This window comes from Oncorhynchus nerka, linkage group LG5, assembly GCF_034236695.1.
Source record: "Oncorhynchus nerka isolate Pitt River linkage group LG5, Oner_Uvic_2.0, whole genome shotgun sequence".
NCBI classification, from domain to species: domain Eukaryota; kingdom Metazoa; phylum Chordata; class Actinopteri; order Salmoniformes; family Salmonidae; genus Oncorhynchus; species Oncorhynchus nerka.
The window spans coordinates 42,560,241-42,587,627 of record NC_088400.1 but is presented as its reverse complement, the minus strand read 5'-3'; the positions used below and the strand labels follow the sequence as shown (position 1 = coordinate 42,587,627).

Sequence of the window (27,387 nt, the reverse complement as noted above, 5' to 3'; positions counted from 1 at the left end):
TCCTTTGATTTTGTCTCAAATGCTATGTCTATTGCACTTCAGATATTCATCAAGAAAGCAGAGTGAACTTCAACACACCGCAGCAATACCTCAGTCATCCGTTTGACCGTTCCGCAGAGGAACAGAGCCTTCACAAGCTATACTCATTCCTTGGCTTTTGGCAATGAGTTTCTCGAGCGCGGTCAGAGTGCGCCATCTTCTGACGCGATCTTGCCATCGCAGGGTACTACTGAGACCGTCAGCCCAATTCACGGTTGACAGACGTCATAGGAAGATCTGCCCAGACGCGAAATCGGAGAACATGCGGCCCCGCGTGGACGACACAGAGACTACGCTGTATTTAGGAAACTGTATTTATATGTAAATAAAGGTTTATGTTTTAAATAACTGTAATTACACTGGTAATTGTCAAATAGCTGGCGAGATTGCCTCTCCGCTTTTGATGACAATATGACAATAAAATATTGCTGCTTCAGAATCAAGACTTGGCAACACAGTCACCCAGATATGACAAAATTGTGCAACTTCAATATCATTTAATCATGTATGACAAATGTTCCTGGTTTTACCCAAATGTATACATAAAATACCTATGTATGTGGATATAGGCCTAATATGCATATTTATGTAACACAATCATATGAATGATCTCTGTTATGTGTGTTTATGTATATACAGTGAGTGAATGTCCACAAAAGTCAGTCAGAAAAGTAGCCTAGGCTTATACAGTATAGAAGGGAATTGAACTTTAGCTAAAAAGTACATACTTGTCTGTTTGAATAAAATGTATTTATATGGTCAATTCTAAAGCCAGAAGTCAATGTAGGAACACTATGATTATGGTTCGAACATCTGTTTGTTTATTTTATGAACCATCATTGCTTACACACCCCCCCCCCCCCCCCCCCCCCTTATCAATTTGCCTTATTGTGACATGGAGTAAACCCGGTTGTTGGGATAAATCAATGTAAGCCATGGCCAGACATGAGCTCATCTATTGCATTAGCTAGGAAACCAGAAAAGACAGCTGTCTCGATAATACAGGAAACATACTGTATATCTGGCTTCGCTGTTGGATTTGCTCCGTCTGCCAAATATCAGATACATGTAGTTAGTTGTATCCAAGGGGCCACTGGAGATACACGTGGCTACAGAGTCATTGTTTGGACTGGTCGGATGTAAGAGAAATATGTAGCTCTAACCAATGCATGAAGAATCATCTTTACTGTCAATTGGATCTTTGTTTCTCATAATGACCATGAAGAAGTCAAGGAAGGACCACTCTGTCTCATTTAAGTTCCACTCAAGTGAGGTCTGAAAGAGAGAAACTGTCCAATATGACAACCCCTCTCTTTCCACATAGTCTGCACTACTATTACATTGAGTTGGAAGTCGAACTTATTCAAGGACTGTAATTGTCCCGACACCAGACTTATACAGTACATCTTCCAAATAGGCTCTGTAAATGCAAGGGCTACACTCAACTTTTATGCATTACCACGATGCAAAGGGTATATAGCAGTAAAGGGACACATTCATTTGCTTTTGTACAACTTGGATCCACATACTATTTTTTTTCCAGAGCCCTACCACAAAACCATTGAAAGCTTTTGATCAAAGATCTAAAAGAGTTGTGTCGGTAAATAAAAATATTATGGGATTTCAGCCAATACAAGTGTACTGAAAAATAATACGCTTGGGAACATATAGCAGCTTCGAGGCTGCTTTCCTATCGAATACCGACAGGCAACAGTTGCTAATTCTGTTCAACATCAACACAGTTTCTCAGCAATGACAGAAATTAACTGGTTTTCCGTTCATTGAGGTGTGCACTCCAGGGTCAGTCAGCGCAAACTGGAGGTTGTGCCAAAACGATTTGTCTTAGCAGCCCCATCAATTTAGTTGGTTTGGCCGCTATACAATAATAGCAGGTGCACGGTTGCATTAAATCAACCGAGGGCAATGGACAGAAAAATCTGAAAGGTACCCAATGACGCTGACCTGCCCTGTGCAAAGAAGGAGAAATTGTTTTATTTTCTTGTAAGAGCCACTGGAATGCATTGCTATTATACGTTGTATTTTGTATCGTTTAGATAAAATATATTTAATGACGTTATCTTCTATCCAATCTGTGAATTGTAATAAAGACAGAATTTCAATTGACTTGGCTTTGTTTGTTCAAAGTTAATCTCTTGTCAATTCAATGCAAATCTGAGTATGCTAATCTCGCCTATATGTGGAGTAGTTTGCTGTTATGAATGTGCAAGGGTCACATTCCTTGCATACGTCATCAATGGACCATGTGACTTCAATGTCCCATTTATTGCAGAAGGTTGGATGCAAGAGAGTATGTGTAATTATTACTATGTGACAATCTTTTGTGATGATTTTGTAGGGTAGGCTATTTAATATTTTCAATTAGCTGCATACAGTCAGTGCACTTCAGAATAACTGAATGTATAGAATACAGCATTTATTTTTAAACATTATCCTCCATACAATATAATGTAACACTACACAAATCCTGTGCGTTACTATGGGGCTCGAACACACCTAAATTTGACCAGGATGGGGACATGCAATATGAATCTGTGGTGGTTTGTGATAATCACGGTGAGGAAAAAGAATGGTATTCTAATTAATTGTACCTTATTGAATGAGTGGCAGGTAGCCTAGTGGTTAGAGCGTTGGACTAGTAACCAAAAGGCAAGATCAAATCCCTGAGCTGACAAGGTAAAAAATCTGCCATTCTGCCCCTGAACAAGGCACTGTTCCTAGGCTGTCATTGAAAATAAGAATTTGTTTTTAACTGACTTGCCTGGTTAAATAAAGGTTAAAAAAAATCTAATTCAATAGGCCTAACATTCAGAATAATCAAATCAGTGCTTTAGTTCATCAATTATTTACACTTTACTGTTTCACTCACACCTCTTCTTTCTCTTTGCTTCAGCTCTAGCCAATTTCACAAAGTGCATAAATCATTAATTGATGATACACTACAAAATGTCATCAATCATCAGTAAATGCTGTCCCTGCTTTATAATTTGTTTTTTCCCTGTTTTATGGTCGTCACTTGTTAACACTAGTTAACACAGCCACAAAATCATAATTATTGCTCACTTTATGCCTAACCCTAACCTCACATTTTTTTGTTGCCGTTCAGACTTTGTAGCTGTGGAATCTTACTTTGTGGCTGTGTTATTTAGAGTAAACCCTGCCGTACTATAACCAATCAGCATACATTTCCTCTTACAGCTGGACAAATCATCGCCGTCCACGGGGTTCGGATTGGGGGCGGAGACCATTTACTATGATTGACATGTAGCACAAGCAATCCAATACTTAAAATTCCCGGAAAACGTCAACATTTTCACTTCAGCAACCAATAAACAATTGGAGAAGGTGTGGCTACTAATCCAAAGTGCATGCCCCAAAGTCACACGTGATCCTACTGTAGTTCAAGGTGTCACATCGAAGCAGGAGGTACGTAATGACGAACAAATGTCACTTCTTTCAAATATAGCTACTTCGCTTAATTATTATTTCAGTCTACATTTACCCAGCTTGTTCAGTTGCATGCAATGCTGTCCAGTATCTTTTAACTGTATTTATCATAATGAAAAAGCTCGAGAAACGATGCGTGGTCTTAGCGTGGACTGGCTAACGTTAGTAGCTGACAGAGGCCAGCTATTTAGTAGGCTAATTTAGCTAACTTTAGGAAAATAAAGATAGCTACTGTTTTCCAACAAATGAACGTTGACATGTTCTGTCAGTAGCACACAGTTGCTCGTGTGTCCCTTTTGCCACGTTAGTTAGCTAAGACATTTTGAAAGTGTTTAAGTCAGCTAACGTTAGCTACTGTAGGCAAGGATACATTGTGGCATCCATCTAATGTCAGCAATTAAGTGGTTAAGTAAAAACCCGCCTCGCGCTAAAGTAAGGAAATTGACAAGTATTTCCTTGGTGTGCGTGCACATGTCAGAACAAAAATCACGTAGGTATATTATCAGAAAGAAATGTAGTCATGATTCAGTAGTCGATGTGTCATGGTGAGAAACTAATGTATAGTGAATCATTTGCCACGGCTATTTAAATCTCGAGCACAAGTAAATTAATGAATGGATTAAAGAAGCATTGTGCCCTAACGTTAATTACCTACCGGTATGTCCTTTTTAATTTGGTCCTTGTTATCTCTGGCTGTGTTAGATATTAGTGGGTGACAAGACCTACGCACTTCAAATTGGGGTTTATCAAGTGAGGAGCTAGCTACAGGTAGTTATTGTATCTGAAATCATTTCCCTTAAGACGTACATGAACCTGCTTGTAGGAATGGCCACATGGAAACGGGTATTGCTGGTAGGGATGACACGCGTAGAAGTCTGACCAGTTTTTCAAACCCACTTCCTCTGATGCATTCAACACCCTCTTGGAAATGTAGCTTTAAAAGTTTGCACATCTGAATAAAGGACTTGGCCCGTGTCATCTTATTGAATGGTTGACACATTTTTTAGCTAGCTATCTGAGAAATGTAAATGGAAAATATTTATTTGAAAGGGAAGTTGGACGTTTTACTGTTTACCCATGGTTAAATAATAACTTCTAATTTCTGATGGGTAATATTTATGGTCACACGAGAAGCTGTTACATTTTGTGTACATTGACAAGATGATTGCACCTTTAACCCACTCTCTTGTTGACCTAATCAAGAAACTAATGTTGAATGGTACAATAGACTTGCATGCTTTGAAAATATATTTGCTTTTATTTAGTCTTACGTATTTTCCATTCTCTCTTTGAGACAGTCAAGGCACATGAGGGTCATTGGGTCCTTTATCCTATTTGCTTAAACCCACCGCACACCCACACTTAAATCCCTGCAGTATGACTTAGACTGGTCTTCGTATCACAGAGTAGTCTATCCATTATCAGAGGCTGCATGTTGCTTATCCATTAGGGGATACACTGTGAAAGTGCTGTGCAACATCTTGCGCAAGATGTCTGTTCATGTGGCGTAGCCTAGCTAGAAACAATTAACCATATGACCACAGCAGTAGTAGATGGCACTGTTTTTCCCCAAATACAGAGTGAACTGAATGGAATTAATTCAAAAGACTGGCTGGCTGATAATAGTCTTTGATGTGTTGATTGAGCACTGATTGATTATGCTGTCCCCTCCCCCTCCTTGTATCTGCTCTGTCCCTGACTTGAATACATGTGACCACTGAGGCATGATGTGAATGGGGGAGTGGTGTCCACTTGGCAGTACACCAAGGCCTCCCAGGTCCCCCCTCCAGTGTGGTGGTTTGTTTTGTTTGGCCCCATGACTTCTTCAGCCTGTGGTGAGAAAGTGAAATTTGCCACTCCTCTCACGTTTATCCCTCCATCCGTCCCTCCCACACACCGCCCCTGGCCCACAAGGCACCTCGGCTTTTCCCTAGCCCCCCAGGCGGCAGCCACCCTTCCAGCTCCTATGTCCCACAAAACAGAGAGTGGAATCTGGGCCTAGCTAGTCAACTCCTTTGCCTCACCCATCACGCTCACACTCAGTAAGTTGATTGTCAAGTTACATGCATGGTGCTTTTTGGTGGTGAGCTCCCCTCTGGTTATCCCCTCTTTGTTGGCAGCCAGACTTGCAGGGAAAACACCCTAGTCGCAGTGTACAAACAGATGCATGGCAGAATCCTTTATTGAAGAACACACTAGCACTGTCACCGGGCTTGGAGCTGTTCTATGAAAAGTTGTGGAGTTTTAGATTTATTTCTCCTCCGGCACTGGCATGGCAAACCCATGTGGTCACTGAAGTTTGTCTCATGTATGTGTATTGTCAATGTGCTCAATATATATTAGCCTAGATATAGCCTACCTATATATATTAATGCATAGCCTTTTTGGGGAGGTTGTGTTTGCAGCTCCTCCTCAGGACACTCCCTAGGGGACCTGGCTCCAGAGTTGACATATCCCTTAGTGGTAGTGCCCTGGTTACCATTCCTGACAAATAGGAGTTGGGGGGGTATATCTCCACCCCTACCTTATAGGCTACTCCAGTGACCACAGTCCCTTAGGAAGACCCTGTGATCTGTAGAACAAGCTCAATGTAGGCTTATGGATCAAGGTTTCCGTTAGGAAAATGTTGTACCGGACACTTGGACTGGCAGTTGGATACATTAATTGGAGACATTTGAGAAATGTACCGGACCCATATGCATTGGTTGCGTAACCTGATTAGAGCGTAAACCACAATTCACAGAATGGCAGAAATTCCATTATGGTTATGTCTTTTAACAGAACATGCAACTCAAGGATGCAACGGCGTGTGTCCTTACTGAATTCCTATGCAAACTTTTACCATTTTACAACTGCCACATTTACTGTTCCTTAGCCAACAAGTTGAGTAACAAATAGCAAAATCACTAGCCTATGTCAGTCTAATATCTCCATAAAAGTTTATTTGTCAGCTTGTCCGTTCTGCATGAGAAAGAAATGGCCTTTTCCAAACAGACTCTGGGACAGTTGATGCAACAGATCAGAACGTTTAGCTTAGAAATTGAGTGAACTATTTCTTCACATAAGGACAAGGAACGATGCGTGAATTTTTGTTTCATAATGCAATTAGGGGGAAAAACACTTGTCAAAGCGCACCACACAGAGATTAAAATATTTGAGAGGGGTTATCTAAAGATGCAGCAACTAGCATGGGTTGCTAATATGACTAGGATTGTGCCTTTGGCTACTGGACAATCAAAGAAAATTGATTTGAGAACCAATAGAACATGACAGAAATAGACTACTGGTTTCAATGGCATATGGAAGTCTTTGTAAATTAATTGCCTCCACATTTCCATGGTTGGCTTTTACTTTGAAGCATGGAAAGACATGCCTTATTTTTAATTTGACCTTTATTTAACTAGGCAAGTCAGTTAAGAACAAATTCTTATTTTCAATGACGGCCTAGGAACAGTGGGTTAACTGCCTTGTTCAGGGGCAGAATGACAGATTTTTACCTTGTCAGCTTGGGGATTCGATCTTCAAACCTTTCGGTTACTAGTCCAACGCTCTAACCACTAGGCTACCTGAAGTATAACATTCAGGTTTCAAACAAATGTTTTTTTAACCAAAATGCGTTCTGCCTCCAGCTCATTCCAAAGGTGTGTGTGACATGTGGAAGCCTGCCTACTGTTGCACTTGACTGGCGAATGGGAAGCATGCTTCAATTACCAGTTGAGAAATAAAAATAGTGGCCCCTTACACTTCACTGTTGTGATGCAAAATGTATAGCGCATAGAATTACAAAGGTATTGTCAGACATTATTCATTCTAATCAGACAGTTTTATTTTTTATTTTCTTATGTGGTCAATACATTAGGCAGGTACTGGAAAAAATAGAACACTAATGTAAATATGGGAAGCCAGGCATGCTATTCATAGCTGACTTTGAAAAGGCTTTTGATCAAGTACGACTGGAGTTTATATATAAATGCCTGCAACATTTTCAATTTTGGAGTATCTCTTATCAAATGGGTTAAAATCATGTAACCCTCGGTGTAAATAATAGCTACTTCTCAAATTTTAAACTGTCAATAGGAGTAAAACAAGGTTGTCCACTATCGGCATATCTATTTATTATGGCCATCAAAATGTTGGCTGTTAAAATCAGATTCAACAATAATATTAAGGGATTAGAAATCCAGGGCTCAAAAACAAAGGTGTCATTGTACGCTGATGATTAATGCTTTCTTTTAAATCCACAACTTGGATCCCTCCACAGCCTCATAGAGGATCTAGATAATTTTTCAAACCTCTATGGACTAAAAACCAAATGATAAGTGTACTACTGTATTACGTATTGGATCACAAAAAATACTACTTTTATATTTACTGTGTAGTTTACCTATAAAATGGTCTGATGTGGATATACTTGGTATACATATCCCGAGGGGGGGAAAAAATAACAAAATAAAAAACATTCCCCTGATTAACTCTTTAGTCGTATCCCAGTTTACCTATTTGCTTATGGTCTTACCTACACCTAGCGAACTGTTATTTATATATATATATATATATATATATATATATATATATATATATATATATATTTATTTATTTATTTATAGCCTGACAACATTTAAAAGGGCCTATTTATATAATGAATATGAATTCGGAGGGCAGAAATGATTCAATATTAAAGCATTAGACCTCTCACTAAAGGCTTCAGTTATACTTAAATTCAAACTCTTTCTCTAGAAAATTAGGGTGAGACATTCTTACTATGTTCGAGAATGGCCCTTTTCCCTTTATTCAGATTACAATTTCTCACTTTCAGTTATTTGAAAAGGAAATCATCTCCCAAATATCGCTATTTTTTAAAAACAAGCCATAGAAAGTTGGCTGCAATTTCAATTGAATCCACCAGAAAAGACAACAAATAATACAACAAATATTGTTGTTACACTCAAATATTTAAACTCCTTTGATTAAAAAATATATTTTTTTAACAAACGTTTAATAAAGGTATCTTCATAAGTGATATCAAAATAGGACTGGTGGAGTTATGTCACACGTACATTACTGCAAAAATGGAAGTGGAAGGGGGAAAAGTAAGTAACTTGTCTGTCTGCCCTGCATTAAAGACCATAATTGGTTAAAAAAAATTGTGATAAATATAAGTATACCAATTTCATTTAATCACCAAAAAATGCACAATTGGGAAGAGATTTCGATCTACTGATTCCATGGGACATGGTTTATGAACTGATATGCAAAATGACACCGGATTCAAAACTTTGAATTTTTCACAATTTTTATTTTAAAATTATTATCCAAAATTCTTGCAACTAATAGAATGTTATTTATATGGGGGATACAACCTTCCCAGCTCTGCAGATTTTGCAGTGAAGAGACGGAATCATTAGATCCTTTGTTTTGGTACTTTCCATATGTAGCTTGTTTTTGGTCACAGGCCCAGGAATGGCTGAAGAATTGCAATATTTACCTGGAGCTAACTCTGCAGATAGCACTACTGGGTGATTTGAAAAGTCATAGTCAATCGATCAATAATATAATACTTTTAGCAAAAATATATATTTTCAATTTACAATCTGTAGAAACAATGAGAATAGAAAGGTTCAGTACTTTTGTGAAGCATCACAGCACAGTTGAAAATATATGGCAAATAGAAATCCAAAATGGATGGTGTTAACCTCTAGTGACACCCCATCCCGTGAATGGGACCATTTTCATCATCTTACGCTAATTAGCATAACGCAACGGACATACATCTTCCTAGAAAATCTTCCTATTCATGAAAATCACAAGTGAAATATATTGGAACACAGCTTAGCCTTTTGTTAATCACCCTGTCATCTCAGATTTTCAAAATATGCTTTACAGCCAACGCTAGACAAGCATTTGTGTAAGTTTATAATAGCCTAGCATAGCATTATGCCTTGCTAGCAGCAAGCAACCTTGTCACGGAAATCAGAAAAGCAATCAAATTAAATCGTTTATCTTTGAACTTCGGATGTTTTCACTCACGAGACTCCCAGGTAGATAGCCAAAGTTCATTTTTTCCCCAAAATATTATTTTTGTAGGCGAAACAGCTCCGTTTATTCTTCACGTGGCTGAGAAATGACCCGGAAATTGCGGTCACCACAACGCCGAAATGTTTTCAAAATTAGCTCCATAATATCGACAGAAACATGGCAAACGTTGTTTAGAATCCATCCTCAAGAGTGTTTTCTATCCAAAGACGTCAATTATATGCATATTCTAGCATATTTTCCTGACAAAATATCCCGTTTAAAACAGGAACGTTTTTTTTTTCAAAAATGAAAATACTGCCCTCTAACACCAACAGGTTTAAGAGATAGATGGGAGGGGTTGAATGGAGCTGAAGGTTTGGACTAATAATAAAAAGATACTGTGTCCGTAAAACCTAATATAGGTTCAGAACTTTTGTGAAAGAGCACAGTTTTGAAAGATATGGCAAATAAAAATCAAACAGGATGGACATCAGAAATTGATGGGAGAGGTTGAGGGTAAAGGAAGGACAGGAGTAAAAAGGGACAAAATATAATTATTGTAAAATAGACTGTATCCATAAAATGTAGATAGGCCTCTACTTCCAGCTTATACATACTAAGCGTTGTTGTTCACTAGTTTACACCAGTTAGGGGAAGAGTGGTAGGGTTAGAAAGTAATAAAGGAAAATATATATACTTAAAAATATGAAGAAATTAAGGTGTGTGTGTATGTATTTTATTTGCAAAAAAAGATGGGGGAATGGAAGTGATGCAGATAATTACATTGATGGAAGCTACAATCGATCTATAGTTATATAGTTGCTCTTTTTAATAGTGGCCATCAGAACTGTTTTTAACATGCGATTGCATTTTAGAATTGTTGTGCAATGGTGGGGCTTATGTTTCATTCCAGCAGCATCAAATTTTATTTTTGAGGAACTGTAGCAGCATCTGTCTAAACGATTTCCCCTCAAATAGGCTCTGTATGCTATGCGTGTGTGACAAACATAAACTAATGAAAATACACAGTTCCACTAAATGTTAAGCTATTTTTTTAAGGAGTGGGGCAGTCCCACTCCTTATTTATTTATTTTTGCTTTTATCAAAGATACAGGAAAGTGTTGGCAAGGCGGGGAAGATATGGGAAAGGTGAGTCAAAGAGCAGTGGGCCGGATCTGAACCCATGCCAACTCTGGCATGCGTGTGCTGGGGTCAGTGGCTATAACCTCTGGAACACACAAGCCTCTAATTCCACAAAATGATGCAAATGAACCTATAAACTGATAAGCATATCCGGTCAAATGTATTTACATTGACTGGTATTTCCATCAATAAATAGGCAAAAAAAAGTATTGTTTTGCAATGGGATTTTTTTTTCTTATCCCTATTTATCGGTTTACTGTCTTTTCTTTTTTTTATTGGCTGAAAGCTTTCTCTTGCTGGCGAATGGAAATCCTGCTATAGATATGCTACATTGTTAATCCAAATGCCAAGTGGAAAGTAGAGTATTATGGTAATCTTCGCCTGATAATAGCCACTCTGGTAATTTAGCATGACTGTGCTATGCTATGGGAAGCGTTAGACGGTGTGGCTACGGACGTTAATCTCGCGTGGGGTTGAACTCATTAATGGAACAGTCTGCTATGTGCATGGAATGTACAGTAATACGTGTGCAACTGCATGCTAGCATGTAGACACTGATATTCTCATGACAAAAAGACAGTTGGTAACTTTGGTTAGTTTGTTAATAGACTTTGAGGCCCTCTAAATTATGAATTGATTTTAAATTAATTACAGTCATAAAATATGGCCTATATATCAGTTGTCTGTACTGCATATGGTGGACCTAATAGTACTCTCACACTCTTATTTGGCTAATGGTATCAGAACATGCTGAGGGGTTGAAAATAGGATGGAATTATAACAGACTTCGATCTTATTGGCATTATCTGATTGGAGAAGACAAAGACCCAATCTCAAATCGATACTTGCCCCCTAGGTGTTTTGGAATATTTAAGTGGATTTTATAGGCTTAAGAAATATTGTAATTGTTCCACCTTGCCTTCTCATTAGGGGAGGGTTTACAAGTAGGTCGTCATTGTAAGTAAGAATTTGTTCTTAGCTGACTTGCCTAGTTAAATAAAATAAAAAATGATAGTTAGGCGGAAGATTTGCCATATTGCTTAAACACCTACCCATTCTTCTTAATTAGAATTGGGATAGTGTCGAAGGAGCCAACGTCTGTGCACACAGCCTGTCCTAAATTGTTTGTATGGTGTTGAGTAAATTGCCTGTGAATAATATGAAAGGTAAATATGTGTGTGTATTAACTCTGTGTGTGTGTGTGTGTGTTACATGGGGCGCTAGTGTAATCTCATTGGACCGAATCTCATTAGGGGAAGGGAATCAGGCTGCATATGCCTCAGGCTCGTCGCTATGGCAATGGGTGCCAGTGAGGCACTGGGTAACGGCATGGCGACCATATGCCTGGCAACAGTCGGAGGGAGTGTGCGTTCTATAGGCATGAAAAGGATAAAACATTTTTGAAAATTAGGAGGGAGCCCAGTTGTAGAACTAATGCTCAATCTTGTTCCAGGAGCTTTTAATCATAATGCTTTTAAGACCAGCGTTGTGGTTTTGATTCCTGCATGTACCACCTCTACCAGTAGGCTTGTTCTAATAGGATAAGAAGCTGTAATTTAACCTAATGGCCACCTGCTCGGAAATTATCCCCTTTCTCCAGCTCAAATTATATGCTAGGTTGCATTGTCAGTCGCCCCCATATTTTTGTTTCTGTTAGATCGTGTCTCTCTTGTAGCCCAGTGACGCCCACCCATCTCTCTCTCTCCCCAAAAGCAGCCGCTTTCTCTTTTTCATATCTTATTCTCCCTCTCCTGTGTCCCTCATCTCATTTAACCCCTTGTTTATGCTTTATTAAATGGCCACCTTCTCTACTCACTGCTGTCATTTGCCTTCTTCCATCACATTCCTTTCTTCACCTCATGTCCTACCCATAGCCTCTAGTTTTATTTCTCTTAACCACTGTTTGAATCAGCCTCTACTCTTACACGTTTTTGATCTGAAAGGAATTGATGGGTGTAACTAAGTAATAATACTGTGGCTCCGCTGTTCCTCCCTAGCCCTTGGGGTAAGGTGGCTAGGAATCTGTATGCCATATGCAACAACTGAAATGGATAAGGAGGGGATTCAATAGGAATCTAAATGAATGTAGATGCAGACCATAACAGATTCTCACTTGTTAATTAGTAATTAAGCCATTAGTGTGCTTGCGTCAGCGAGACCACTACTGTTATCCGCCATAGTTCTTATTAAAACACTTTTGAACAGCTGCCGAGCGAACACATTTTCTTCAAGAAATTGGCCTAGTGAATTAATTGCTCTCACTTCTCTCCCCTAGACTATGGAGCTGAAGGTGAGGTATGTTCTGCTGCTGGCCGTGGGCCTGTGGTCAACACTGCTACTGACCACGGTGACCGCCCACCAGGAGGAGGAGGACGACGAGCCTATCATGGAGATGGGGGGCGACATGGATGTGGAAGACGAGATGGAGGAGCTTGACCATGGGGAGGAGCTTCTGGATGGGGAGGTGGAGGCAGACATGCCCCCGGGACCACCACCAGTCCCTAAAGTAAGTCTATCCTAGGCCAGTGTGTGTAAGGTTATGGTTTCAGTGGTTGAAATCTCAGTTTTGGTAGAAGCGTGGCTCTTGTCTTCCCTTCTAGCATGCCCAGATTGTGACAGCCAAGGAGAAAAGGTTAGGCCTACGTGGCTGCTCACTGTTATACACAGATTCAAGCCAACCTACCCATATTCAGTCGTCAAATGTCTTTTGTGAAAGGGCTGTAGAGTGAGTGGGAGGTTTGAGCTCATTTCAAGGAATAAATGTGATTCGCACAACGCCACAAATGATAGAGGCTAAGCCTGTGCTGGGACTGCTTAGTGTCCTTCCTTTCTCCACTAGCTCTGAAATGTAGAGATATGACCTATAGTTCAGAAGGGATGAGAAGTTGGTGAATTAGCCCTGACTACTCACACTAAATTCTTCCTGATGCTCTGTCGTTCGCAACATACTTTCGTCTGAGACTGCCATCATTGAAATAGTCTGTGGTGACGAGGGGCATGGGGGGTGTTGTACGGTTTGAGGGATTTTCAAACCACCGCTTTACCCTCGTGTGTTCTGGCTCTGGCCCAATCCATCGTTTTCCGGATCAATCAGACCTCCCTGAATGTGTTCGCATCTGTTAAATGTTCGGGAAAGTACTCCGATCCAGACTCACTGTGGAAAAGAAACGAACATCCGTGGGCATAGCGTTTGGCCAGAGCAAGGAGTCTGGGTAGCTAGGCAAGTGGTGAATAGCTCACTAGCCTGACATCTGTAAAAAACGGAGGTGATGCGTTGATTAGCAATGCGACATGATGTTTTGCTCTCTGGCTGACCTATGTACTCCTCTTGCATAGGACACAACACACACAACTACAAGTGGCCTGGTCGGCACACTAAACACCTTATGTGGAACCAGGCAGTGGAAGAGCTGACCCAGTGATCCACTGACCCCTCTCTGCTCCTCTCTAGGTGACCTACAAAGCGCCCGAGCCCACGGGGGAACACTTTTTCGCCGAGTCCTTTGACATGGGGACCCTTGACAGGTGAGCACTCTGGTTTCCCCAGAGTTTAAAAAAAATTCAACTTTGAAATTAAAACAGGCACCGTTTTATAATTTATTATACTAATGAAGTCTATATCGGAGAAGATACGATATTCAAACATGCTGCCCTAAAACCAAATAGCCTAGGTAGTATAAACTGTGTCTTGTCTCTTCTTTTCATGTGCCACAATGTGCTGGGTAAGTGCTCACCATAGGACCAGCTGCTATTTAAACTTTTTGTAAGGATAAACACGAACCCAGCGCCTAGGCTATTCCCCCGGCAGCTTCCCCTATGGTGTCCAGGTGCTACCATGTTTACTTGACTCTCAAGTCATCTCGCTTCTCCTGTTTGTTTCAGCTGGGTCCTGTCAAAGGCCAAGAAGGAGGACATTGATGAGGATATCGCCAAGTATGACGGTAGGCACCAAGACAATTCCTCTCTGTCACATTAGAACATAAAGCATTCTTCCGGGTAGTATTCATTAGGGCACAACTTAGCAAACCATTTTGCAACTAGAATTAATATAAGGTAGTCCTTACATTTCAGTAAATTGTCTTCCGTTTAGTGCCCAATGAATATGACCCTAGGTTCGGCTCCATTCAGACATTTATCTAGTGAGTACTCTCCTTTACTTGCGTGTTCGACCTCCGTCTTGCAGGTAAATGGGAGGTGGAGGACATGAAGGACGGCAAGCTGCCCGGCGACAAGGGCCTGGTCCTCAAGTCCCGTGCCAAACATCACGCCATCTCAGCCCAGCTCCTCAGGCCCTTCATCTTCGACACCAAGCCCCTCATCGTCCAGTATGAGGTCAACTTCCAGCAAGGGATCGACTGCGGCGGCGCCTACGTCAAACTGCTCTCCCAGACACCCGACCTTAACCTGGTAAGAACATGCACACCGTGGCATTTAAGATGGAAATATCAAGTACTACTGCAGACTTCCTTTGTACATGCTCCCAAAGGTGTTTGTTTTTAATAGATCATGTTTAGACCTGAGCTGTGTCTTCATCAGTACAAACATTTTTTACCCAATACATCTGCACGTAGACTGCCTCCTTGAGGTTAATGTAGTTATTTTGCCCTTCAGGATGAGTTTGTTGACAAGACTCCCTACACCATCATGTTCGGACCAGACAAGTGCGGCGAGGACTACAAGCTGCACTTCATCTTCCGCCACAAGAACCCCAAGACTGGCGAGTACGAGGAGAAGCACGCCAAGAAGCCCGACTCAGACCTGCGCACCTACTACACCGACAAGAAGACCCACCTTTACACTCTGGGTAAGACATTTCAACATGTTCTACTCACGAGGCCTATATACTCTTTGATGGTCTACTAGTCTACACTGACAAGAAGACTCACCTAGGGAGACAACATGGTGAACAAGACATTTTCACATGTTCTGTGAATCAGGTGTGCATTTCCAGGTGTATTCCTCTAAACATCCCTACCTACCTCTCTCTCTCCTGCCTCCTAGTGGTGAACCCAGACAACAGCTTTGAGGTGCTGGTGGACCAGGCGGTGGTGAACAGTGGTAACCTGCTGACAGACATGACCCCCCCCATCAACCCGGCTGCCGAGATCGAGGACCCCGACGACCACAAGCCAGAGGACTGGGATGAGAGACCCAAGATCCAGGACCCTGACGCAGTCAAACCCGAGGACTGGTAAGTGTGCATATTTAAGTGTAGGGGAAAAAGTGGCTATTTCGCCAGGTTTTCTTACGTGCTGAAGTTACACAGCGTGTGCATGTGCGTTTCATATGTAGCTGTGGAAAGCGTGTTTGTGTCAGCATTTTATGTGTTTTTGTGTGTGTACCCTCTAACTCTCTCCCCTGTCCCATAGGGATGAGGATGCACCGAAACAGATCCCAGATGAGGACGCAGTGAAGCCAGACGGCTGGCTGGATGATGAGTCCGAGTATACCAGCGACCCCGACGCGGTCAAGCCCGAGGACTGGTAACTACGATACCTTTACTCTCTCGTTCCACTCATCCTTCCCCACATAGCGTCCACCATGGTACTCCATCTCTTCTCTCGCTCTACCCTCGTCTGTCACTCTATTCTTTGCCCGCCTCCCTTCAATCTCTCTCCTTCTCTCTGCCCTTCGTCTACCACTCTACTACCTTCCCTCTGTCTTTTCTGTCCCGTCGTGGTGTACCGTCATCTGGTTTAGCCCACTCAGTTCTTGGAAGCTAATTGCTAGTGTTTGCGGCAAGCTCCTCCTCTTTTCTGTGGAGAGAGCGGGCTTCCTGGTGAGAGGAGCTAATATCACATGGCGCGCTTTGCCTCAGGACAGCCAGGCCTGGTTTTTGGGCTCTGTACAGCTCCCCCTCTGCTCTCACTGTCTTTGATGTCTCACTTCTGTGGTGGTCTTTTGCTTTCTCACACCTACAGTAATTTGTAACCGTATATCATCATGTTGTACAATGTATGGCTTTGTCTGTATTGTGATCTGTGATGTTTTTCTCCAGGGATGAGGATATGGATGGTGAGTGGGAGGCCCCTCAGGTCCCTAACGCCCTCTGTGAAACAGCCCCCGGCTGTGGCGCTTGGCAACGGCCCATGATTGACAACCCCAGCTACAAGGGCAAGTGGAAGGCCCCCATGATCGACAATCCCAACTACCAGGTAACCCTTCACACCTCCCAGTGTACACCAAAGCATCAGTCACTTTAGGAAAATGTTTTACCCCAGTGCAGTCTGTAGCCTAAATAACATACACACAATCGTTGCACTTGCTCTTTCCAATTTGGTATTTGTATTGATGAGAGCCTACTATTTGCTCTTTTTCTTGTCTTGCATTGGTGACGTTGTGTTCTTGTCTTTCCCCCAAAAATCTCATACCTTTTTTTTTTTACTACTGAGTTCTCATTGCAGAGAAATCCAAATGTATACTTACAAATGGCTCCCCAAAAGAATAGTTTATGAATGCAACTCTCACGGTACTGTACACTACACCCTCAATGTACCTCCCAGGGTGTGTGGAAGCCCAGGAAGATCGCCAACCCAGCCTTCTTCGAGGACCTCCATCCCTTCAGAATGACCCCCTTCAACGCCGTGGGCCTGGAGCTGTGGTCCATGTCCAGCGACATCTTCTTTGATAACTTCTTCATCACCAACGAGAGGCACACGGCCGATCGCTGGGCCAATGATGGTTGGGGCCTGAAGAAGGCTGCTGAGGGAGCCGCTGAGGTGGGTGCAATAGTGCACACGCACACAGAGAGACGGGCACACAGACTCCTCATGACTAGAGGATAAAATTCTCATAAATACTTCACATAAAATATACAGACATTTGATAAGGAACGAATATGCAGTGCAATCATCTGACATTTCAAGCAGGTCCATAAGATCTCTCTTCGCTCCATATCACACTTCTATCCTAACCATAGAACGTTCAGCTTCTTATTTGCATAGAATTCCTCTTGCATCTAAGATATTCCCTTTGGACAGTTTGTTTTGAAGCACCTAGAACTAAGGGACCTATTCTTGTATCCAGAGACTTCTCCAAAACCTCTTCAGGGAGCAATGTGGATATTTGTAGCGTTGCTGTTTTTACATGATGCAAGCCTCTAGTCTCTGGGGTAAGCAATCAAGTCAGATTGACTAGCGGTGACAAAAATATAAATGCAACAACCAACAATTTCAATGATTTTATTGAGTTTCAGTTAATATAAGGAAATCAGTCAATTAAAATAGTCATTATGCCCTTATTTAGGGATTTCACATGGCTGGGCAGGGGCGCAGCCATGGGTAGGCCTCGGAGGGCATAGACTGGGCCTATCAGAATTTAGTTTTTCCCCACAAAAGGGCTTTATTACAGACAGAAATACTCCTCAGTTTCGTCAGCTGTCCAGGTGGCTGGTCTCAGACAATTCTGCCGTTAAAGAAGCTGGATGGATTATCTTGTGAAATGCTCACTAACAGGGATGTACACAAATATTCAAAAATGTATTGAACATTTTATAAATTCGCCCAAGTTGATCATAAGACATGAAACGAAGGCATCAGTGATTCATATTTTCTGTGACTTTCTGAAGGGGCAATGAGAATTTCACCAAGCTGTATGTGTGATGCGCACGTTTAACACTTTGTGTAACCGTTAGCGATGCTAATGAAAATCCTTCTGGTAGATGGAAAGGCTTTCCCACAACATTTTCAAATAAATGTTAACTACAATGTAGCCTATGCTTACCTTACATAATGATATGATTATTTGCATCAATTCAGTGGGTATTGGTGTTAACCATCACATCTGCATTACAAAACAGCAACAAAAATGCTATACAAAAGCCTCTTGCTAAGTGCACATTTAAAGGGTATCAACATTTCAAAACATTTCCCCAGACTTCAAAAGTGGTCTCCTGATGTGGTGTAAGCATTGTTGTGGACTTAGAACATCCATTTGAGTTGTTTTTCTATTTGGGGGAAAAAAACGTTATTTAAAAATAAAAATGTAAAGCGAAAACTTGGAAAAGCAAAACGGAGAAAAACTAATTTAGGAAAATATACACGGAATATATACACAGATTTTAGAAATTCAATAAAACAACAATCTTTAGAATATAGCTTTTATAACAGTGTGTTGAACTACATCTGCGCTAGCCTACTGCTGCGCCTTTTATTTAACTAAGAAAGTCAGTTAAGAACAAATTATTATTTACAATGGCGGCCAAACCTTAACGCGGACGACGCTGGTCCAATTGTGCGCTGCACTATGGGACTCCCAATCATGGCCGGTTGTGATACAGCCCAAAAGGTCTGTCGTGAAATGTAGTGCCTTAGAAATGTAGTGCCTTAGACCGCTGCGCCACTCGGGAGCCTTTAGGCTACCCTGAATTCGGTATGCTATTTTCCCTACTTCGAATAGCAAGTAGGGAAAATAGAATGATCTGACATCAATGCAAAACACTCAACAGAAAAACGTATTGTAATGGGATCAGTTCTGTCATGGTAAAAATTGGAACTTCTCTTTTGCTGTTACTGTTGGCCAAACCACCGGAGAAAAGCAGCGTGTCTGTTGTTTATGTGCGTTTGTCTCATTCTGATTGGTCGAGAGTCAATAGCAATTTATATTTATTGTTTTTTTACTATCAGGGTATCGGAATAAAGGTCATTATTTTAATAGTAAAATAATTACAAAATGCCCTGCTGATTGCTCCATTCCATTTAATCTTATTCATTATAGTCTAAAAGGCCAAACGGATCCTAGATCAGCACTCCTATGCTGAGAAGGATCGCCCTACCCCCAATCCTTACTGTAACCATTAGTAAGGTAACAATTAGAAGGGGATGAGAAAACGTCACTGTTAGTGGTGACTTCTCTGCCTGTGTCTTCTCATGGGGACTCTAGACCAGACACACTCCCCACACCCTTCAGAGGAATGCTGCTGGCAAGCCTGGCTCTGTGTGACATATGGAAAACCCTTCCCTGCCCCGCCCCTAAGTGGAAACAGACATAACATGTGGAACTCCAGGGGAGATAGCCTGAACAGTAAGAGTGAAACAGTCAATGTCACCGTTCTCCAGCTGCTCCTCTGTATAATGAGTTGGCTTTAGTTGAAAAGCTTCTTGAGCTGGTCTAGCATGACTCGCTGGTGGTGGGGCGCATACTTAAACCGCTAGAGTACACTGTTCCATAAAACCGAAGTTACAGCTGAAACTGTGGCACCATTGCGAAGCCGTGGCCCTGCTTCACACACAAACGCACACAAACATACACATAGGTCTTCTACTGAGGTCACCCTCTAAGTGGTGGTCTCACTCGTTTTGAGCTGTCATAAGTGTGTGTGTGTGTGTGTGTGTGGAGCAGTAGAGTTGTGGTGAGTCCAGGGGGATGATGGTGGCTTGTACCCAGGGATTAACCGACTAGCCGTTCATTTGGCCGCCTCATCAAAATTCTTTCAGCCACGGACCAATGCTGCCTTTTTTTCATAAAGGTGAATTCCTGGGATGCTTGGCATGTTGGGCTTAACGGCCCTCTCTCTCTCTACACAGCTAGGCCGCCCACTCCCTCACTATCACTTTCTCTCAATTTTGAGCACTCTTGCTCATTTTCTGCTCCCCCTCTCTCCCTCGTTCTCTAATTTTTCTGTTCTCGCTGTTGCTCTGTTGCTGTCTAGTTTCCTCTCGCTCTCTTTCTCGCTCACTCTCTTCCTGGTGGACATGCTCTCTTACTCTCGCTTGACTGCATTTTCTCTTCTCTTCTCTCCCTCTTTCTCTCTGTCTTGCTGTTCTCTTACTCTCTCACACGTTCTCTTCGTCAGAGCATCACACACACACACGGCCGTACTTGCTATAGTGCCTGCAGAAAGTATTCACACCCCTTGACTTTTTAAGCCTGAAATTAAAATGGATTTAAATTGACTTTTTTTTTCTTCACTGGCCTACACACAATACCCCATAATGTTAAAGTGGAAATATGTTTTTTTCTAAATGTTTACAAATTCATTTAAAATTAAAAGCTGAAATGTCTTGTGTCACGTATTCAACCCATTTATGGCAAGCCTAACTAAGTTCAGGAGTGAAAATGTGCCTAACGCACATAATAGGTTTCATGGATTCACTCTGTGTGCAATAATAGTTTTGAACATGTTTTGTGAATGACTACTTCATATCTGTATCTCACACATAATTATATGAATCTCAGTGCTAGAGGTGTCACTACAGACGCCCTGGTTCAAATCCAGGCTGTATCACAACCGGCTGTGATTGGGAGCCCAATAGGGCGGCGCACAATTGGCCCAGCGTCGTCCGGGTTTGGCCGGTGTAGGCCGTCGTTGTAAATAAGAATTTGTTCTTAATTGCCTAGTTAAATAAATAAAATATATAAGGTCCGTTAGTCAAGCAGTGAATTTCAAACACAGATTGAAACTCAAAGACCAAGGATGTTTTCCAATGCCTCAAAAAGAAGGGCACATATTGGTAATGACATTTTAAAAAATTAATAATAATAATTAAATGCAGACATTGAATATCACTTTGAGCATGGTGTAGTTATTAATTACACTTTGGTTGGTGTATCAACACACCCAGTCACTACAAAGATACAGGCTTCCTTCCTCAGTCGGTTGCCGGAGAGGAAGGAAACTACTCAGGGATTTCACAATGAGGCCAATGGTGACTTGAAAACAGTTACATAGTTAAATAGTTGTGATAGGAGAAAATTGAGGATGGATCAACATTGTAGTTACTCCACAATATTAACCTAATTGGCAATGACAAGAAGGAATCCTGTACAAACTACAAATATTCAAACATTCATCGTGTTTGGAACAAGGCACTAAAGTAATACCGCAAACAATGTGACAAAGCAATTAACTTTATGTCCTGAATACAGTGTTATGTTTAGGGCAACTCCGAATAAAACACATTACTGACTACCACTCTCCATATTTTCGAGCTTAGTGGTGGCTGCATCATGTTATGGATATGCTTGTAACAGTTAATGACTGGGGAGTTTTTCCAGGATAATAAAGAAATAGAATGGAGCTAAGCACAGGCAGAATCCTGGAGGAAAACCTGGTCTGCTTTCCACCAGCCACTGGGAGACTAATTCACCTTTCAGCAGAACAATAACCTTAAACACAAGGCCAAATCTACACTGGAGTTGCTTACCAAGAAGACGGCAAATGTTCCTGAGTGGCAGAGTTACAGTTTTCACTTAAATCTGCTTGAAAATCTATGGCAAGACCTGAAAATGTCTGTCTAGCAATGATCAACATCCAATTTGACAGAGATTGAAGGATTTTGAAAATACTAATGGGCAAATGTTGCACAATCCAGGTGTGGAAAGCTCTTAGACACTTACCCAGAAGCACTCAGCTGTAGTTGATGTCAAAGCTGCTTCTACAGGGTATTGACTCAGGGGTGTGACTTACTTATGTCAATTTGATATTTCATTATCAATCAATTAGCAAAAATGTCTGAACATGTTTTCACATTGTCATTATGGGGCATTGTGTGTAGATGGGTAAAAACAACAACATTTAATCCATGTTGAATTCAGGCTGTAACACGTCAAATAAGTTAAGGGGTATGAATATTTTCTGAAGGCACTGTACATACCACTCAGTGGACCATGGAGCGCGCTGAGAATTCCATTGGTTTCACTGCCTCATTGTTTGCTCTACGGATAATTTGGTTTTACACCGGTAGCACTGCCGGGGCAGTTGGCTGCTACTGTTAATATGGAAATGCTTGTCTCAGATCTGCCATTGCAGTATGCATGGAATTGGGACACACAAACCCCTGTGCATTGTCACTGCTACGAACAGTCTGAGTAGGCAAGACTTTAGTTAGTACTTAACTATTTAACCTAATGGTTTAACTAAGGGGCTTGTTTTGTGCTAGTTTCTTTGTTTAATGAAGTGTGTTGGTGCACAAGTGTGTTGTGTTACTGGTACAGAGTCGTTTGTGGGGACTTCTGAGATGCACTGTGAAACGGGAATTCCCCCAGCCCTTATAAGGACTTTCAGGAAGTGTGAGAGATGTGGGAAGAAACCCTCAGGCACTGGTTTTTCATAACACAATACACCATTTGGGGTCCATGTGAAAGATACAGGAGTGATGTTTTTCTTTTGTTGGCAAATGTGTTCTGACCATTTCTCAGGGACCCATAAAACTTTGGTATAACAGCGATGTTACAAACTTGTTACAAATAAAGATTTTCAATGGCACCCAATAGTAAAATCCGCAACCTGCTTTTGTGATGCAGTTGATGGTGGTTGGTTGTGGTCGATGGTTCCCAGATCTTGACAGTTGCGTGACCGTGTTCTCCCCTCTCCTCTAGCCCGGTCTGGTGAACCAGATGATGACCGCAGCAGACGAGCGTCCCTGGTTGTGGGTGGTCTACGTGCTTACTGTGGCCGTGCCCCTAGTCCTGATCATCGTATTCTGCTGCACTGGAAAGGTGAGGGAACACACTGTGACCACAGACCGTCAAAGGTTGCATCTCAATAGTGCCCCCCCCCACACACATACATTTGCCTATGGATGTCATCATAGATTATGTTTTTGATCTGTGTTAATGTGTATCTTTTCACTCTCCAAACAGAAGACTGCTGCAGCTGCAGCCGACTACAAGAAGACAGACGAACCCCAGCCAGACGTGAAGGAGGAGGAAGTGGTGGAGAAGGCTGAAGCAGACCAAGTCAAGGAGGAGAAGAGCCAGCCAGGTAAGAACTGTCACCATTCCCATCCCCCCTCTCTTGATGTAGGATCACAAATCTGTTGACAGTGTGTGTGTCATTGACATTTATTTTACAGTGCGTGCTGTCTTGCATCACTCAATGCAAGAGTAACAAGTTAGCCCGTCTCAGTAAATGCTAACTTTGTGTTTGTGGGTTTCCATAGCAGCAGCAGAGAAGAATAGTGATGTAGAAGACAGTCCTGCAGAGGAAGTAAATGATGAGGAGGAAGAGGAGGAGGAGGAGGAGGAGGAAGAAGAGGTCACTGAAGAGGTACGGGGACAGTAAGGCATGACTTGGTGAGCACGTTGTGGTTCGTTGTCACTATGAAATCAAAGCTTGCACTGTAACAGCACTTTGACAACTGCTGATGTAAAAAAAGGTCTGTGTTGATGATGTACTTTATTGTTCAGAATAGAGACAATTATGGCTTGTGTGTAACCCAAAGCCCCCTCTCCTTTCCGCTCTCTCCAGAAACAAGAAGATGACCTCCTCAGAAGGTCCCCCAGAAACAGGAAATTGAGAAAGGACTGATGTGGCTTTCACAATCCTGGATCTCTGATTTAAAACCAACAGCCCTGACCCAGGGTCACTCCCTAACCCCACCCACCCTTCCAGTCTCCCCATCTTTCCCCCCTGGGCCCTCCCTTTACTCCCCTCCCGGGGCGATGAAGTGAACCCAACTAGACAACCATCTCTCTTGTCAGGATCAACAGAAAACAATCATGACTGCCTCACAATATGGACGACGATGATTCCAGTATGGTGGGGATGAAGACTGATGCGTTGTTAGTGTAGAAAAGGGTTTTATTTAACAGTGAAGAAAGAAATTATTTTCCAATACCATTCTGTAACACTAACCTAGGAACCCCTTCTGTCTTATCACTCAAACCTCCACCACCCTTTGCTCCCGCTAGTCAGCCCCCCATCCATCCATCCATCCCGCAGATCTAGACAGTATTTATCAACCGACTTTTCTGGGCAACACTACAGCTTGTAGGTTTTAGCCATTCTGCCTCTCGATGTCTTCTTTGCTTGGTCCAGTTTAACAGTCCCATGCGTTTTGTATGTGTCATAGGGGTAGATGGATGTAGCATGAACGTTTCTGTTGAGGGTCGACAAAGAAAAAGAACATGGCATTTGGATGTCTTATTGTCTGGTTATAACACTGCAGTTGTGTTTCTGGGGGGTTTCAAGAGACTCATTTTCCCATGATGCATCATTTCATTCCATGTGGCTTTCACCATGTTTTTTTTAAAGTGTTTTGGTTGTTGGAAGACCCCTCTGAAGTTGTTCTTACTACGGTGAAGCTGGGAGTGGTTGGGAGGATCCATTGCACACGCTCAGTTCCCCGCAGAACCGGGGGGCAGGCAAAGTTTGAAGCAGAGGGAGGGAGAGCCAAGTGGGTTTCAGTAGGTTAGAATACGTTGCCTTAGACAGTCCTAGAGAGCAAGGTTTTCTGAAATTGTTTTTTTTCTGTGAATATACTGTGACCTTTTTTAATACTATGTACATTACTTTTTATTTTTGATTCCATTCATGTTTTAGTTTTTTCTCTGGTCCTGATAGATAATGTAAGGATGTAGTGTACATGTACAGTAACGTGTGCAGGAGAAAAGAAAGGCTGGTTCTTGGAAAGATGACGGTTGGTTGCCGGCAGGCTTCTAAGGGAGATGTCAAGGTTGTCAGACTGGTGGCCAGCTCGTGCAGCCTCCTCCCTCATTGGTGGGATGAAACAGTCTCCCGCCTAGCTACTGATAGATGAATATGCACATCCTATGACTGCATTTCCTGAGTCAAAAGCAGCAGCAGCAGAATTTAACACATCTTTCAGAATGTAACTTTTTTTGAGTCTCATGACAGTCTTACTCTTTAACAAGAGTCGTAAAGAGTACTCTCAGGGTGTCAAACAAGCTTCCCGCCTCACTTCTTTCTCATTGCATGAGTCATTGATATCTTAAACTTACACCATGCAACATGAAAAAGGTGCTAAAGAGAAAACATTGAGACTGCTAAAATAGCCGGTACCTATCTGTGGACTACAGTCTTTAAGTTCCTTATTTCTTACTTACGTTTTGGTGAACCTGCCCACTCTGTTTTTAGAACTTCCTAAAAAGCAGGGAAAGCCAAAAACCATTAGAGGTTTGCCCCATGTAAAAAATAGTTGTCACTGTTCAACGTAACAGATGCACACGTAAACATACACACACATACCAGGTAATTAGCTGTTGCTGTCTGTTTGCATGGATCCCATTTAAAGTTTTGTCCTCTCAGATTCCTTGGTGGTGTCAGTCAGTCGTGTTTGGAATGCCATAATTCTTCTGTGTGCCATGGTGTCTCTGAGCGACCAAGGTGAATGGGGATTGGTTCTCCCAACAAACTAAGCTGCATGTGATTGGGTGATGAGTGTAGTAGGTTGATTCATCTATATCTACTACATTACATGTTGGAGGGTGGGGGGGGCGAAGATGTAGAACTTGCTATGATGTTACTTACAAAACAGAAATAAAAAGATATTTGACTAAGAGATTGGAGCTGGGCAATGTTTTTCCTGTATTGGTCTCGTGGTTTTGTGTGGCGGGGGGGGGTTATCATCCCCCTGAAATTGAGATGGCATGTACAGCTTCCGCCTCAAGAGGAAATGAGGTCTTTCTCTAGAATTTCTCATTTTATTTTTTTTCTTATTGTGGAAAATGACCTGTGTCATAGGGTATGTGTGGTAGTTAGTACCCACTGCACTGTGGCCTAACTAGCCATTTCTTTCTCTTATTTTGTACTTTTGTTTGAAGAAAATTAAATGGTCAGAAAATTATCCTTTTTGAAAATGTTAAGGAGATGTGTTTCTTCTTCACTCTTTCTGGCTTCAAAAAATATTTTATTTTTAGGCAACAAGGTTTTAATTGTGCTTTTCCCCTTTTGGTTCTGCCTAGATACGACTCCTAGACTGAACAGTGCACTGTACTGTGTACCTTACGTACGTACCTCTGACAGCTTTGCTGTGTGTAAACTCAGTCTGATGGGTCACCGAAACGACTAGGTTTAACCTAATTTAATCCTGTACACTAGATATTGAAGAATTTATACATTTTGGATCAGATTTAATCTCCCATGGGTAATGAATGTTGATTTAGTGGAGACTTTAAAAAAAATACTGATCACGAATAGCCATTGTGTGAATAGGGACTGCTCCTCTTACCCATGTGTATTGCAAATGCAGTCATCTATGAATAGGTATGCCATTTGTTTTGATGAATAAAAAGGCCTAATAGAAACGGACTGGGGGCCCGAGTCTCATTGCTGCTTGTCACTTGGTACTGTATCTATCAATTGACGTTCCACAGAGCGGATATTATGCCCAAGGCCCGGGCAGATCAATGTCTGTCTGCTGCTGATTTGAGAATAATATTTTTGCTCACCGCTCACCACATTTCCAATTTGTTGTACTTTAAATTTGCACGTGTGTGATTCATGTAATGAATGGAGGGAACAAGAGACAAATTCAGAAACAAGCTACAACATAAATAATTGTTCATTCTTGCACGATGCACTATGCGATCAATTATCAGTGATTGGTTGAATCTAAAATAATTATTTATGCTGCCTGCAGCATGATCCATTTAGCCTGCGCGCATATATAACAAACCATTGGTTGGCGCTAATGGCTGTATGTACAGCGCTTTCGGAAAGTAATCAGACCCATTCACTTTTTCCACATTTTAGAATAAGGCTGTATCAGCTACACACACTACTCAGTAAAGACAAAGCAAAATTAGAATATTTTGGCTTAGTTATAAAAAATGTATCACATTTACGAAGGTACTATGCTTTGAAGCACCTTTGCCAGCGATTACAGCCTAGTCTTCTCGGGTATGACGCTACAAGCTTGGCACATCTGTATTTGGGGAGTTTCTCACATTCTTCTCTGCAGATCCTCAAGCTCTATCAGGTTGGATGGGGAGCGTCGCTGCACAGCTATATTCAGGTCTCTCCAGAGATGTTTGAGCAGTTTC

General features: G+C 41.7%; 2 protein-coding genes across 6 annotated transcripts in view; both read left to right on the top strand.

Annotated features, from left to right (window-relative positions):
- The window catches only part of mgat4b (alpha-1,3-mannosyl-glycoprotein 4-beta-N-acetylglucosaminyltransferase B), a 229,246-nt gene extending 227,083 nt beyond the window's left edge, over window positions 1-2,163 (top strand). For both annotated transcript variants that reach the window (XM_029659971.2, XM_029659972.2), the window contains exon 15: window positions 43-2,163. In XM_029659971.2, the coding sequence (XP_029515831.1) occupies window positions 43-66 (24 nt within the window). In that variant the 3' untranslated portion in view covers window positions 67-2,163. The remainder of the gene's footprint in view (window positions 1-42) is intronic.
- A 1,214-nt stretch (window positions 2,164-3,377) lies between these two features.
- canx (calnexin) lies at window positions 3,378-26,653 on the top strand. 4 transcript variants are annotated; one of them, XM_029659970.2, is made up of 14 exons: window positions 3,378-3,483; window positions 12,938-13,168; window positions 14,114-14,187; window positions 14,545-14,603; window positions 14,846-15,069; window positions 15,274-15,466; window positions 15,664-15,853; window positions 16,032-16,145; window positions 16,661-16,817; window positions 17,166-17,381; window positions 22,981-23,100; window positions 23,245-23,365; window positions 23,544-23,650; window positions 23,852-26,653. In XM_029659970.2, the coding sequence occupies exons 2-14, from the start codon at window positions 12,941-12,943 to the stop codon at window positions 23,909-23,911; spliced, it is 1,863 nt and encodes a 620-aa protein (XP_029515830.2). In that variant the 5' UTR covers window positions 3,378-3,483; window positions 12,938-12,940; the 3' UTR covers window positions 23,912-26,653. The 4 variants fall into 4 exon arrangements, with proteins under 4 accessions (XP_029515830.2, XP_029515828.2, XP_064874749.1 ...); XM_029659968.2 differs by lacking the exon at window positions 3,378-3,483 and adding an exon at window positions 10,645-10,668 and having other exon boundaries at window positions 23,547-23,650; XM_065018677.1 differs by lacking the exon at window positions 3,378-3,483 and adding an exon at window positions 10,645-10,668.
- The last annotated feature ends 734 nt before the right edge of the window (window positions 26,654-27,387 follow it).